The sequence below is a fragment of the Mus caroli genome, chromosome 1 (assembly GCF_900094665.2).
Source record: "Mus caroli chromosome 1, CAROLI_EIJ_v1.1, whole genome shotgun sequence".
In the NCBI taxonomy this organism is placed as follows: Eukaryota; Metazoa; Chordata; class Mammalia; order Rodentia; family Muridae; genus Mus; species Mus caroli.
In genome coordinates, this window is record NC_034570.1 from 68,079,440 (window position 1) to 68,094,913 (window position 15,474).

At 43.0% G+C, this 15,474-nt stretch overlaps 2 protein-coding genes across 2 annotated transcripts in view; one reads left to right on the forward strand and one right to left on the reverse strand.

Moving 5' to 3' along the window:
• The window catches only part of Cnot9 (CCR4-NOT transcription complex subunit 9), a 23,028-nt gene extending 13,816 nt beyond the window's left edge, over positions 1–9,212 (forward strand). Inside the window, exons 4-8 of the mRNA XM_021170868.2 lie at positions 91–200; positions 1,287–1,396; positions 5,160–5,258; positions 5,756–5,847; positions 7,048–9,212. Of these exons, the coding sequence (XP_021026527.1) occupies positions 91–200; positions 1,287–1,396; positions 5,160–5,258; positions 5,756–5,847; positions 7,048–7,216 (580 nt within the window). The 3' untranslated portion in view covers positions 7,217–9,212. The remainder of the gene's footprint in view (positions 1–90; positions 201–1,286; positions 1,397–5,159; positions 5,259–5,755; positions 5,848–7,047) is intronic.
• Usp37 (ubiquitin specific peptidase 37) overlaps positions 1–9,466 on the reverse strand; it is a 94,214-nt gene extending 84,748 nt beyond the window's left edge. Inside the window, exon 1 of the mRNA XM_021170821.1 lies at positions 9,414–9,466. The gene's annotated coding sequence lies outside the window, so the exon portion shown is untranslated. The remainder of the gene's footprint in view (positions 1–9,413) is intronic.
• Between the last annotated feature and the right edge of the window lie 6,008 nt (positions 9,467–15,474).

A 15,474-nucleotide genomic window follows, 5' to 3' on the forward strand; every position in this document is an offset into this window, starting at 1 on the left:
TTTTCTAAAGATTCCTTCCCCTGGCAGCCTCACATTCAGCCTCAGACTTAGTGGGCCCTGGGTTCTGACTGGGGTTGTCCTTTCTTTCAGGTCAGCTTTTCTGGCAGCACACATCCCACTCTTTTTGTACCCCTTTTTGCACACAGTCAGCAAAACTCGTCCCTTTGAATATCTTCGGCTCACCAGCCTTGGAGTTATTGGTAAGTTATTTTTTTGTTTTGTTTTTTATTTTCTTGAGAAATGGTCTTATGTAGCCCACGTTGGCCTCAGGCTTACCTATGTAGCTGAGGATACCCATGAAATTTTTTCAATTTATTCTTTACCTTCCACCTCCAAAGTGCTGGGGTCACAAGCATACTTCATCATACCTGATATAGTTTTTAATGTGGAGCTGAAGGTTGAACCCAGGGTTTTATGCGTTCTAGGCAAGCACACTACCAACTGAATGGCATTGATGTCCTAGGTAAGTTATCAGGGACATTTAGTAAGCCTGAAATTCTTACTGATAATAGTGGTCTAAGTTGTGTGTTTGGTTCACTTCTTATAGCTTGTTCATTTTTTGTCTTTGACATCGTCTGTTTACTAATAAGTGATCACAAAGTTACATCCCTTTTTTGTTTGTTTGTTTGTTTGGTTGGTTGGTTGGTTTGGTTTGGTTTTTTTTTTTGAGACAGGGTTTCTCTGTGTAGCTCTGGCTGTCCTGGAACTCACTCTGTAGACCAGGCTGGCCTTGAACTCAGAAATCCACCTGCCTCTGGCTCCCAAGTGCTGGGATTAAAGGCATGCGCCACCACTGCCCGGTGCAAGCACCATTCTTAATACTGTTAATAAAGCTATAAGAATCAGAAATCAAGATCTGATTTTTAGCTTCAAATTATAGAGAGAGTATCGTGCCTGGCAAGAACTTAATTCAGTAAATTTTTTTTCTGTTTTAAGATTTTTTTTTTCATGCATAATGTGCCTACATGAATTTCTCTCTGTCTGTCTTCCTCCCTCTCCCTCACCTTCCCCCAATTCCCCTTCTCTCTGTCTTGTAATTCTTTGTAGTCCAGGTTGGCCTAAAATTCAACAGTATCTTCTAGCCCGTCCCAATGCTGGGATTACATTCATGACTCACTACATCTGACTCTTTTTTTGCTTTTTGTTTAAATGGATATGAAATGGATTCCCTGACACAGAAACTACAGTCTGTATGTCATATTTCTTGCTTTTGATGAACAATACAAAGTAAATATCATTTGAAAGCCTTTCTTTAAAATATCTTTGCTTGTCCATGTTTTCTTTAGGCGCCTTGGTTAAAACAGATGAGCAAGAAGTAATCAACTTTTTATTGACCACAGAGATCATCCCTCTGTGTCTGCGCATCATGGAGTCTGGAAGTGAACTCTCTAAAACGGTACTGCGCGCTTTGAGTGAGATCCACCATTGTTTGTTTGTTTAGGATTACTTATTTTATATATATGAGCACAACGTAGCTGTCTTCAGACACAGGAGAAGAGGGCATCAGATCGCATGCACATGATCGTGAGCCACCCACCATGTGATGTGGTTGCTGGGAATTGAACTCAGGACCTCTTAACCTCTGAGCCGCCTCTCCGGCCCGAGGTTCACCATTGTTTTGGCTCTGGCTGCTGCTTTGTGGCTCTAGAACCTTTCTCTGCTGCTTCAGATTTTTCACCTTCTAAACATTGTGTTGTAAGTGTATTTATTGGTGTGGGTGTGACTGTGCCATGCGCTCCTGTGAAGATAAAGACAACTTTTGCTAGTTGTCGCACACATTCTGCCTTGTCTCTGGTTCCTACTGCTGTGAGCTGGTCCACAGGCTGCTTTCTGGGCACTTATGTCTCTGCTTCCCATTTCACTATAGGAGTGCTGGGATCACAGGTCAAACTGGGGTCATCAGGCTCATACAGTCAGGATCTTAGTTAAGGTTTCTTTGCTGTGATAATACACAATGATTAAAAGTAACGGGGTTGGAAGTGTTTGTTTCCTCTTACAGCTTGTAGTCCAGGGAAGTCAGAGCAGAAAGGCAAGGCAAGAACTGATGCAGAGGCCATATAGGAGTGTTGCTACTGGCCTGCTCCAAATAACTTGCTCAGCGTTCTTAAAGCACCCAAGACCACCAGCCCCTTGCACACATGTAGTGCACATAAACTCATTCTCTCTCAAATTTGGAACAATCCTTCTGTCTCAGACTCCTGAGGACTGGGATTATGGACTTATACCACAATACCAAGCTTGTATTTAAATTTTTTGGGCAACAATTAAAACACTTTGCCCATAGTAGGTACATGTTGAAATAAAGGTCCTCAGTTAAGGCTGTTATATTGTAATAACCTGGGAAATATTTTTAAAATACAGGTGTGGAGCTGGAGAGATGGTTCAGTGGTTAACTACTATTTTTCCAGAGGACCCAAGTTCAATTCCAGTCCACCCATATGGTGGCTCACAACCACCTATAACTCTGATGCCCCCTTCTTTCTTCCCCAACATTGTGTGCACATGGTGTACAGACATAGATGAAGGCAAATCACCCATACACATAAAAATAAACAAGTCATCTTTTAAAATATGAGTCTGGGAAAATGATTTAGTAGTTAAGAACACTTGCTGCATAATCATGGCAACTGGAGATCAAATTTCAGGCCCATGTACCAAATGTAGCAAGCTACATCCTGTGCACACCTATATCCTAGCTCTGAGCAGATAGACATAGGAGAATGCTAGGGCTTGCTAGCTTCCTGCCTACAGGAAAACACAAACCGAGGTTCAGGTAGAGACCCTGTCCTGGAAGGAATAGGAGAGAGTGATAAAGAAGAGCATCTAACATCCTCTAGCTTCTGCACAGTCCTACACCATTACATGCACGCATACTCAAACAGACAGGTACAGACCTTTAATAAATAAACCTTTAATAAATGTACATGTCTAATCCTAGACTACTAGGAATGCTTTTTCAGGGTGGTAAAGTTTAGTTGAATAGGTGGGTTAGTTGATTGACTGGTTGTTTATGTTTTTATTTGTATACACGTGTCACATCACACATGTGGAGGGTAGAGGACATTCTATGGGAGTTGGTTCTCTCCTTCCAGCATGTAGACCTTGGTTATTGAACTTGAGTTTTCAAGGGTAAGTGTCCTTACCCACGGGGCCAGCTCACTAAGGTGACTGGTTGGTTGGTTTAAACCCTGCTAAGTAAATATATAACTACTTAGGAACCAGAAATTATCCACTAAACTAGACATAAGCCTGCTGTATGACTCCACAGTCTCACACCAGGTATGTTCTCAAGAGAAATGAGCTCTTATGTATGTCAAAATGTGTATGAGGACATTTATAATATTTCTATTTTAAAGATTGAAAAGTGGTATGGTCATAAATAAACTACATTAAAAAGTGTGATCTGATACATGTAATGCCGATGGTTCTAATTGTATTAAGCAAAGAAACCAGCACATGAATTTTTACTCTGACTCCACCTAGGTGAAGTTCAAAAACAAGAAAAAGGACTAGAGAGATGGACCAGCAATAAGACCAGTGTCTCTTCCAGAAGATGTGGGTTCAGTTTTCATCATCCACATAACAGTTTACAGCAATCTGTAACTGCAGCCCCAGTGGCTCCAACATGCTCTCTCTGGCTGTACAAGGCATGCACATGGCACACATACATGCAGGCAAAACAGCATCCACGTTTAACAGAAAGCCAAGCTAGCTATTGGTGGTTACCTGTAAAGATCTGTATTAACTGGGGAAAGATACACAGCAATGCTAAAAATTCTGAGTTGCTGGAAATGTTCTGTGTTTTAAGCTGTTGTGCACAGATATGGTATACAGACTGAAAGCTCACCACGTAACATTCTATTAGTGAATTTGTTCTTTGCTGTAGTTTGTATTAGTTGCCTATTGCTGTCATGACAAATTAGCAGAATTAAGTGATGGCGTAATTTATGAATTTATTCTCAGGGCTAGAAGCCACAAGTCAGTTTCAATAAGCTGAAATCAAGCCAGGTAGATCAGAGCCAGGGTTCCTCTAGAGGTTATAGAGAGGAGTCTTTTTACATGCCATTTCACTTCTAGAATTACGTTCCTTGTGTTCTGTTATGTGTGATTCCCTTGTGCAAGCAGTCAAGCATGTTCACATCTCATTCTCTTGTATTCCTTTCTTAGGGGTTAAATTTCCATCTCTCTGTTAGAATGGTGTTTAGTGATTCTTGGGACCTGTGTGATAATCTCTGTAGCTCAAGATCCCTAATCATATCTGCAGAGACCCTTTTGTACATACGCGACAGCACTCTCAGGGTTTGATGATTAAGATTTAGCTACCTTTGGAGTGTATTATTTGTACCATTATACCTCGTATATACAGTGAGGTATATGCAGTGTTATACCTCAGTGGAACAATGACAACAGCTGTTCTGATGGCACCAAAGAAAGATAATCATTATCCTAATTGTCTGCAATTGTGACTCCTGCCTGTAATTCCAACACTTACGAGGCTGAGGCAAGGGCATTGCTGTGAGTTTGAGGCTAGCTAAGCCATGCTTACAGAGTAAGACCATGTCTCAAACCTTGTCCCCAAAATAATGATTGTCTAATTTAAAATAGGGGCTTGGGGCGGGGAGGGAAAGGGTTGAGCCTGTGTTCCAAGCTGGTTTGGTATTCACTGTGTAGCCAAGGCTGGACTCAAGTTTTATGCAATTCTCCTGGTAATTATCTAGGGCTTTCCCCTTTATATAAAATGAGAATAGTGGTATGTACTTTGTGGACTCAATAGGAAAAGTGAAGTCTATAAATAGCCTTTAGAAAAAAATTCTGATGCCAGGCGTGGTGGTGCACACCTTTAATCCTAGCACTCGGGAGGCAGAGGCAGGAGGCCAGCCTTGTCTACAAAGTGAGTTCCAGGACAGCCAGGGCTACACAGAGAAACCCTGTCTCAAAAAAACAAAAAAGAAAGAAAGAAAGAAACCCTGACATAGTACTTGTTCAGTACAATAACTTTTGTTCTGATTATGTGATGCTTGATAAAGTTATGTAAAATGTGCAGAGTACTCCGCTTGTTTTATGCTTTGAGTGCTGATCATGCCTAGATGTGTGAGCAGTAGTCACTTAAATGATAAGTCTGAGCAGCTCTTTAGGAATTCGTCTTTGTTTTACTCCAGGTTGCCACATTCATACTCCAGAAGATCCTCTTGGATGATACTGGTTTAGCTTATATATGTCAGACATATGAGCGTTTTTCCCATGTTGCCATGATCTTGGTGAGTTCTTTCCTTTACCCTCTTTGCAGTTTACTTCCATCACAAAACTTAGTCCCTTCGTAACTGACCCAAAACTTTGTCTTCTAACTAGAAATAACTATTTGGCCAGGTACGATGGTATATGCCTGTCATCCTAGTATCTATAAGGCAGAGGGATGCAAAAGGATGCCTGTGGGCTTGGAGCAACAACATGGGTTTCTCACCAGCCGAATGAAGAAGTGTCTTAGCCCAAAAATACTAGCTGGAATGGTAGTATATGTCTTTAATCCCAGAACTCTGGAGGCAGAGGCAGGCAGATCTCTTTGAGGTTGAGTCCAGCCTGCTCTATATAGCAAGTGCTTGGCTAGCCAAGACTACAGGAAATATAGAGACCCTGTCTCAAAAGGGGGGGAAAATCTTGGAAACTTTATAATGATTCTTAGATGATCTGGTCTCTGGTGTCAATTCGAACTACTTTGTGACTTTTTTTCCCCCTACCTTTGTTTTGGGTAAAACAGGGTAAAATGGTCCTGCAGCTATCCAAAGAACCGTCTGCCCGTCTGCTGAAGCACGTAGTAAGATGTTACCTTCGACTCTCAGATAATCCCAGGTAAAGATTTAATAGGACTTGTCGAAATAGTATCATGAATGGATTCCAGTGTTACAGCTCAGATCTTCTGTCTTGAGAATTGAAACGCATATAACTTTAGTTTGTCTAAGACAAACTTAAGTTCCGGTTAAAATCTAAAATTCTGACTTTAAAATGCACTAGTTAGACCTTCCTGTTGTAACTCTGTTCTACCCTGAAATTCCCGAAAGCCCAAGCAATTTCAAGGGAGGCTGGTGTGGTTTGGGCTTTCTGTGGCTACTCCAGGTAATCACAGTACTTTAAAGAACTCTTGCAAAGTCCGGGAGCCTAGGGCTTTTTTAGCTTGCAGTTCTCTGCTTCCTGTAAGCTGTTGAGCTTAGTACTTTTTCTTGGTAGGTTCAAGGACTCTGCCAGAATCTTGCACTTTGTAGATGTAATGCACTTCAGAAATGTTTGACCTTCTCTCCTACTAATACATAATTTATGATGAAAGCTACATGTTCAGATTCTGCTAAGCCACATAATGGAGTGCTTTCTGAGTTCCTAAGAATCAAGTGGCTTGACTAATGTGAACTGGTCTCTAGCCAGTGGGGTTATTTGAGCCCTAGCTATTCTTTGATCATTTGTCCTGTTTTTCAGTACCTCCCAAGTTTGGAATATATTTATTAGAAATTACACCTGTTTGAATATAAGAGCTGTAACTGGCCGGGCGTGGTGGCGCACGCCTTTAATCCCAGCACTCGGGAGGCAGAGGCAGGTGGATTTCTGAGTTCGAGGCCAGCCTGGTCTACAAAGTGAGTTCCAGGACAGCCAGGGCTACACAGAGAAACCCTGTCTCGAAAAAACAAAACAAAACAAACAAACAAAGAGCTGTAACTGTTCAGAACAGCTCTGTATGGAAAATAATTTCATTTCTCATAAGCTATGTTTAATGGTATTTTGACAGTATTTATCATTAAAGAAGAACAAAGTTTGGAGTGAACTATTGCATCATATTATTCCATTTTGCTTTTGCATGAAGTTCTGCATTGAGGTGTGGTAAAAATATTTGTGGACTACATAACACCTGCTTTAAAGAATTCTAATAGTTTCATGGTGTGACTTGATAGCCATGGATTCCTAGGAAATTGTATATTTATATCTAAGAAAGGGGGTCTTCCCAGCCCCCAAATATGGGCTTATGTGTTGTCTTTCTGGTTGGTTTGTTTGTTTCTGATGTAGGGCACGTGAAGCACTCAGACAGTGCCTCCCTGACCAGCTGAAGGACACAACCTTTGCCCAGGTGCTAAAAGACGACACCACCACAAAACGCTGGCTTGCACAACTGGTGAAGAACCTGCAAGAGGGCCAGGTCACCGATCCCCGGGGGATTCCCCTGCCCCCTCAGTGATCCTCATTCCCTCTCACTGCTCCCCTTTGCTGGGGAGTGAGAGTGGAACCTATTGAGGAAAACAGCTCAGGTTTTATTGCTGGGAATAGACAACCTCAGTGCTGAACTGTACTGGAGAAAAGGGGCAAGGTACCCCGCTGAGGTGTGTGGGCTGACTGGAGGTCCTGGATCCCCCTACTGCTCCCAGGAATTGGGCTCCTGACAGCAGTCTGCTACAACAGCCCCAGGTGGGTGTCAACACCAGCAAATGCTGTGTTTGCAGCATGCCCAAGATGACCCTGCTCCTGAACCTCTACCTAGCCACTGGTAGAGAGAGGAGACGACGTGGTAATGGCAGCAACACTCTAGGCATGAGAGCACCGGGGACCAAGCCATGTGGCTTTTTTTTTTTTTAAACTTTGCCTTCCTGGACAACTTAAGGTGTGTCTCTTAATTCTCTCTCACAGTATTTGTTTACTTTGGATTTTTGTTTTTAATCTCAAAAGAGAGAGATGTGTTTAATGGACACAAGCTGTAGTTCTCAGCAAAACTTTGTCAGTTGGCACTGTTTACAAGTCTGTTAGCTGCATAAGCTCAATAAAAAGTTGGTTTGGGCATTGCATCCCCTCTGACAGACCGATAGCTGCATCAGGCTGTTGGGTGGAATGGGAGGCAAGGGAAGAGGAAAGCCAAAGGCCAAGCAGGAACTCTGTGCCTGCTCTCTGTTCCTGTTCTTTCCCTCCCACACCTGGCTGCTGTGAGGACACTCACCTTGTTCTGGCTTCAGCTGCTAGCCTACCCAAATCTCAGCGCTTTCCCCTTTTTTACCACTTAGACTTAAAGCAGGTGTCTTAATTTTGTCTCAACCTTCCCTAAAAGAGAATTGTATTGGGGCAGGAGGGATGGCAGTTCTTCAGATTCAGGTCTTCGAAGATAATTTCCAGGTGTCTTCTCAAACGGAGTAAGCGCCTGGATCCAAATGGTAGGCTACTTGACCCCGTTCTCTAGCGTGAGTTTTCGTAGTGCCAGCTCCTCGTGATTATACTTGAAGCAGTATTAGCTGAATGAGTTTCTTCAGATTTAAAATGAATAGCTGGACTCTGCTAGCTCAGTCTCCTCTCCCTTTTAACACACTTTCTTAGGTCTATGGAAACTACAGGGTTGCCACTGAAATGTTTTTTTACTTGTTGATAGTGTCAGGGCCCCACTTCCATCCCCATGGGCTTGACTCTCAACCTGTTACTGTAAACTGCGATACTTCCCACCGTCAGCCTTTGTTTTCTCATCCTCACCTCCAAAAATGGCATTATTAATCCAACTCTAGAAAGAGCCCAAATGTTCAGCCCATGTCTCAGACACTTGAGTTTGAAGAGGTCATAAAGGGACAGGTGGTCATAGAAACCTTTGCAGAGGCAGTTGTGCCAACCCAAGGGCTCTTTCATTGTTCGTTGGCTTCTGTCTTTAAAGCCAAGAAAGTAGTAATTAAGTAGCCTAGATTTAAGGAGGGTAGAATAAGCATTTATTCCCCTGCCTTCCAAATTGAAGAGGAGGACTTGGCCTCAAGCCTGAAGAAGAAAAGTCTCAGAAAGCAAAGAACAGCATCACCTTGATAAATGTCTTGACTCACTCTGCGGCTTGTGATCTGAAAAGTTCTCTAGGGTACCCTGATTTTTGAAATATGCCTTCCTGCTGAGCTGAAGTCTTTCATTCCACTTCACTGGGGGAGCAGCTGAGGCTTGGGGCCTTGCTCCCTGGGACATTCTCTCCATCTTTTGGTGCATTGGCCATGTTACTGTGCCAATAGTGTCTTAACTCATGTCCCATCTATCCTCAGCTGGCCTTGGACCTACATAGGAGTTGAATGGGGAGGGGGTACGATGGGTCTTACTTCCTGTGGTTGGTCCTGATGTTGTATGTACTATATAAAGAGACCCCTCCCCTTATATTGTGTTTTCCATCCCTCACCCTCAACAGGATTAAAATAAAACATGCTGGGTTTTTTTGTTTTGTTTTTAAATTCTTTTAATTGGAGAGTTTATTCCGTCAGCATAGAAATGTCTAGGCACTTTAATCTGGTGATCATTGTTAGACCTGCCTCTACCCTGACTGCTTACACACAGACTGTTCTGCCTAGAGGACCATGGTGGTTCCTTTGTGGCTAGACTTTTAGGCGGCTAGAAGGCTACAGCTTCTAGGAGTCTAGGATAGTGGCCCTTACCTGATAAAGTGTCTCTTGCACAGGCAGAACCTCACTCCTGGCTTCTGTACCTGTGAGTAGGAGAGATTTCTGTAAGTAAAGAGGTAGTGCTTTATTTCTTATGAGCTTTAAATATTAGAGGACATTTTCAGAGTTGATCTTATGTCTGGCTTGGTAGAACACAGCCCATTTCCAGCTTCTTTTAAGGACTTTAGAGAGCATGTACTGCTCTGGTGGTGGGACGGGGCAAGGAGAGGCATCTGCAGGCTTCCGGGAGGGCTTTTCTGTCTCTATGGGATCTTCTTGCTTGCTTTCATTGCTGCTCAAAAGTCAGGAAAAGGAGAACAAAACTGTTACCAAGAACCAGCTGGGGATGTGTCTCACTGGGCAAAGTGCTTGCTTGCCATGCAAGCATGTGGAGTCCTGAGTTCGAGTTCCCCGTTCCCCAAACACATAAAAGCTGGGTTTTCCAGCACAGAGGGGCACAGAGATGGGAAAATACTAGGGGCTGTGGCCAATCAGTCTAGCCAAAGCAGCAGTCTTTGGGTTCAGTGAGACCCTGTCTCAAAATTATGACAGAAGTCAGGGATGGCTAGTGCATTCAGAGGGCAGAGCCAGAATCTCCTGAGTTAAGGCCAGTTAGTACACATAGTCATAATGAGTTCTAGGTCAGCCACAGTGCATAGCCACCCATCTTTAGGAAAAAAAAAATGGAAAGAAAGATTTCCAATATTGCCAGGGGGTTGGGAGTAGCACACATCTTTAATATCAGCACCTAAGGCGGAGAAGCAGGCGGATCTTTGTGAATTCGAGGCCAGCCTGGTTTACATAGTAGGTTCCAGGACAGCCAGAGCTACATGGTGAGACTGTTTCTGGGAGGAAAAGACAACAAAAACAGAACTTCATTGGTCAAAGGTGCTTGCCACTAAGCCTGATGACTTCAATCCCTACAACCCACATAGTGGAAGGAGAGAGCTGATTCTGACAAGTACACCTCAGACCTCAACTCGGACACTGTGGTCTGTGCCTGCCTGCACAGACAGACACAAATAATGTAATGAAATATATAACCTCTACTTCATACCTCACAGCTGAAAATCACTAACTTCATGTCAGTATGGAAAAGAGAAAACATAATATGAAGAATAAAAACAAAAGTCAGTTAAACTGGGAGGGGCAACCCTACAAATTAAAAACAACTTTGAAAATATCAGTGAACTTAAACCCTAACAGATGAATCAGAACTAACTTTTTGTTTTTTCTCTGTAGACCTGGCTGGCCTCGAACTCAGAAATCCTCCTGCCTCTGCCTCCCAAGTGCTGGGATTAAAGGCGTGTGCCACCATGCCCGGCTAATCAGAACTTTCAAATGCATTACTTCAGGTCTTGGGTGAGGGTTTACACTGGAAGCTTGGGAGATGAGTCAGTAATAGGTCAAGCACTTGCTCTGTGTCTCAGATTTGTTTGCAGTGTGTTAAAAGCATGACCAAAAAGCAATTTGGGGAGAGAATTTATTTCCCTTACAGATTTCAGTCCATCAAGAGAAGGAACCTGAAGACAGGAACTGAAGCAGAAAGAGGCTATAAAGGAACACTCACTGGGTTGCCCAGCCTGATTTTGATGTTTTTGTTGTTGATGATGCCACCCAGGACCATCTACTCAGCCAACACAGAATGTAAATCTAGTGTCCTAAACTTAGGTGTATATAAAAGTCCATGGCAACACTGTATAATCCCAACCCGGGGGGGGGGGGGGGGCGCGGTCAGAAACAGGTGGATTCTGGAGGCCTTTCTGGTCATCTAATTTAGCCAAAATATTGAGCTCCGGGTTCAGTGCCAAGCTTTCTCATAAAGTAGGAACTGGTGAGATGGCCTGAGTTAGGTCCCCAGAATCCATGTAAAGACAGAAGAAAGGAACTCCATACATTTGCCCTCTGGCATAGCACCCATACAACCAGACAGTGTTTTAAAAAGAGAAAGTCACCCAGTGTCAGCCTACACATGCACAAGGGCAAGTGCAGGTGTACACACAACTGCTACCACATACACAATGACGTTCCTATCCTAGAATCACCTAGAATGGGGTAATGTTATAAACAGAACAAAGAACAGATCTCAGTTCATTTTTGAAGCAGCAGCACCTGGCTACTAAAACCTGTCCGGAACATCCTAAAAAACCAGGGACCAACTTCCACCATGGATGTAGACATACAATTCAAAGGGTCATGTTTAGCTCAATCTAGCCCTCCCTCAACTTGTGATTCAACTTTCCCAGCTTCCCAAATGCTGGCATTATAGGTATGTGCTACTGCTGTACCCAGTGATGAGGACCAGTCTCTTTTTTTTTTTTTTTTTTTTTTTTTTTGGTTTTTCGAGACAGGGTTTCTCTGTATAGCCCTGGCTGTCCTGGAACTCACTTTGTAGACCAGGCTGGCCTCGAACTCAGAAATCCACCTGCCTCTGCCTCCGGAGTGCTGGGATTAAAGGCATGAGCCAACACGCCTTGTGGACGTTGTACATCGTGGTGCGGAGCCTAGTGCGCACCACGATGTACAACGTCCACAAGCAGGTTGGGAACTGAGACACGAATTGCTCTGAGTTCAAGGCCAGCCATGTCTTCATAGGTTCTAGATTATTGGCTATAGAATGAGACCCTGTTTCAAAACCTGAACAGTAAGGCTGGAGAGGTGGCTCTGTGGTTACGAACATTGAGCTTCAAGAGGACTTAGATATGATTCCCAATACCCACATAGCCGCTTGCTCTCAAGTGTGTGTAGCTCCATTTCCAGAGTGGTCTGATACCCATTTCTGGCCTCTGCAGGCGTAGGCATGAAAGTGGGACACAGATACACATGCAAGCAAATCATTCATGTACATAAATTTTATTTTTTGTTTTTTGGGGGTGTTTTTGTTTTGTTTGAAACAGGGTTTCTCTGTGTAGCCCTGGCTGTCCTGGAACTTACTTTGTAGGCCAGGCTGGCTTTGAACTCAGAAATTCGCCTGCCTCTGCCTCCCAAGTGCTAGGATTAAAGGTCTGCACCAACATGCCTGGCCATAAATAAAATTTTTAACTGAAAAATAAGGAACCCAGGGGTATATCTCACTGATAGAGCACATACTTCAGGCCTTAGCACCACAGGAAAGAAATTTGCAGACAAAATAAATAATCAAATCTAGCAATGAATAAAATAGCACTTGGGGGCTGGAGAGATGGCTCAGCAGTTAAGAGCACCGACTGCTCTTCCAAAGGTCCTGAGTTCAAATCCCAGCAACCACATGGTGGCTCACAACCATCCATAACAAGATCTGACTCCCTCTTCTGGAGTGTCTGAAGACAAACTACAGTGTACTTACATATAGTAAATAAATAAATCTTTAAAAAAAAAATCGCACTTGGGAGACAGAGGCAGTTGTGTCTCTGTGTTCAAAGCCAGCCTGGTCTGCAAAGTGATTTCCAAGACAGCCAGGTGAGGAACCCTGTCTAAGAAAAACCAAAAATATTGAATTAACCTAGCATTTTTTTGCAATGAACTGGTTAATCTGATACATTTCTTTTAAAAATTATTTTATTTTTTGATTTTGAGCCATCTCTCCAGCCCCCCATGATTGTTTTAAATTATATTGTAACACATGCCTTTAATCTCAGCACTCAGGAGGCACAGGTAGGCAGATAGATCTCTTGAGTTCAAAGCCAGCCTGGGCTATATAATGAGACCCTATCTCAAAAAATAATATAATGATGCTGGAGTTACACACAGCTATACTCAGCATTCAGGAAATGGTGGCAGGAGGTTCACAAGTTCAGAGTCATCCTCAGTACCTCAGAGTCTTCATAAAAAGCACTGACAAAAACCCTACAGCAAATCTCTCAGGAAACTGTTGAAATCATAAGCCAAATGTATGCCTGTGATTCCCAACACTAAGGAGATAGGAGCTCCAAGAGCTCACAGGTCTATCTCTGTTACATGAGTCCCTTTCATGAAAGGAAAAAAGGTATTCTTTCTGAGATCAGGAAGGAAACTAGAATGTCATGCCTCCATTATCAGTCCCTGGTCAGTGTGGCTTAAAAAGGGACACACAGACATGAGCATGACAGACAAGGCAACACTCACATACATAACAAAACTTAGAAAAGGAGTTCTGACCACAAAAATTATACATATAAGAAACTGGATGTGGTGGCACATGCCTGCAATCCTAGCTTAGAAGGAATAAAGGCAAGAGAATCAGAAGTTCCCAGTCATTCTAGACTTGCATAGGTATTTTGAGGCCACCTTCAAATATAAGCAACCATATCTCAAAGTAAATAAAGTTATAGAGATGGCTCAACAGTTAAGAGTATTTGTTGTAGGGTAGAGAGATGGCTCAGTGATTAAAAGCTCTGGCTGTTCTTCCAAAGGACCTTGATTTCATTCCCAGCACCCATGTGGTGTTCCTCAACCACCTGTAACTCCAGTTCCAGAACTGACACTCTGAGGCACCAAGCATACACATACACAGACAGACATGCAGGCAAAACATTCATACTCATAAAGTAAAAATGTTATATGTGTGTGCATGTTTTCTGAAAGGGTTTCTTAGTATAGCCCTAGCTGACCTGGAACTAGCTCTATAGACTTAGCTGGCCTTAAATTCACAGAGTTCCACCTACTCTTGCCTCACAAATGCTGAAATTAAAGGCATACACAGCAGGGCGTGGTGGTGCACGCCTTAAATCCCAGCACTGGGGAGGCAGAGGCAGGCGGATTTCCGAGTTCGAGGCCAGCCTGGTCTACAGAGTGAGTTCCAGGACAGCTAGAGCTACACAGAGAAACCAAACCCTGTCTCGAAAAAACAAAAACAAACAAAAAACAAAGGCATATACCACCACCGATATTTTATAAGAAAACAATACTGTTGCTTTTGACGAGAACCTGGATTCAACTCCCACACCCACACATCAGCTAACAACCATCAGTTGTTAACTCAAGTTCCAAGGGGTCAAATGTTCCACATAACTAAAATACTATACATAATTTAATATGATAAATATAAATTTTTAAATAAATTTTAAAAAGGAAATAAATTATATCTACAAGGACATCAAGTGACATAGGAGACGTTCCACTGAAAAGTGACCATTTCTTTGAAAGATGAGTTGAAGCCCGGAGAAATGACTTGGCAGTGCAGAGCACCAGGTGCCCTGGAATTCCAAAGGACCTGGGATCAATTTCCAGCACCCACATGGCAGCTAACAGCTGTAACTCAAGTTCCAGGGATCCAGCCAACACCCCCACACAGACACAAGCCGGCAAAACACCAATGCACGCAAAATAAAAATAAATTATTTTAAAAATGTTTAAAAGGGGCACGTGAATGGGAGAAAACATACATCAGCCTGTGGGTGGGGGACCATAGCATTAGGATGCGCCTTACGTCAGGTGACTTGCCTGCTGCTTCAACTCAGTCCTAAGTAAAGTTACACCACGTTTATTATTGTGTTTATTATTGTGAAAATTCTAAAAATTTACGAAAACAGCCAAAGGTAATCTTGAATAAAAATAGATTGGTAAGATTAGTAAAAATTAGTAAAATTAGTAAAAAAAAAATAGTAAGATTGGTAGATTGGTAAGCCTTTTTCGTCCCAGGTTTCTTTAACTTTTAACCTTTTTGTAGACAGGACTCTCATAAAAATACCGTGGATGTATGTATGTTTGTGTCTTTTTCTGAAGTTTTGAATCAGTTTGGAATATTGTATCACATACCATTTCTTTTTCCCAGCTATCATCTGGTTCTCTGGGATTTGTTTTTATATTACCAGCTTCCTGCCCACCACTTAATAAAGTGACAGAACTGAGGCATAATTTTGTTGGAATGGAGGAGTAGCTATACGTTCTCTGGTGTTCTGAAATTATGTAGACTGGCTTTTAGTTCTACAGGTGGTCCCACAGTGATGGACTCTCAGTCTGTCCTGGACATGTTTGTGTGTATGCATGTGGTGTGGTGTGGTGTGGTGTGCTGTGGTGTGGTGTGGTGGGGTGGGGTGGGGTGGGGGGGGGGGGGGGGGGGGGGGGGGGGGGGGGGGGGGGGGGGGGGGGGGGGTGG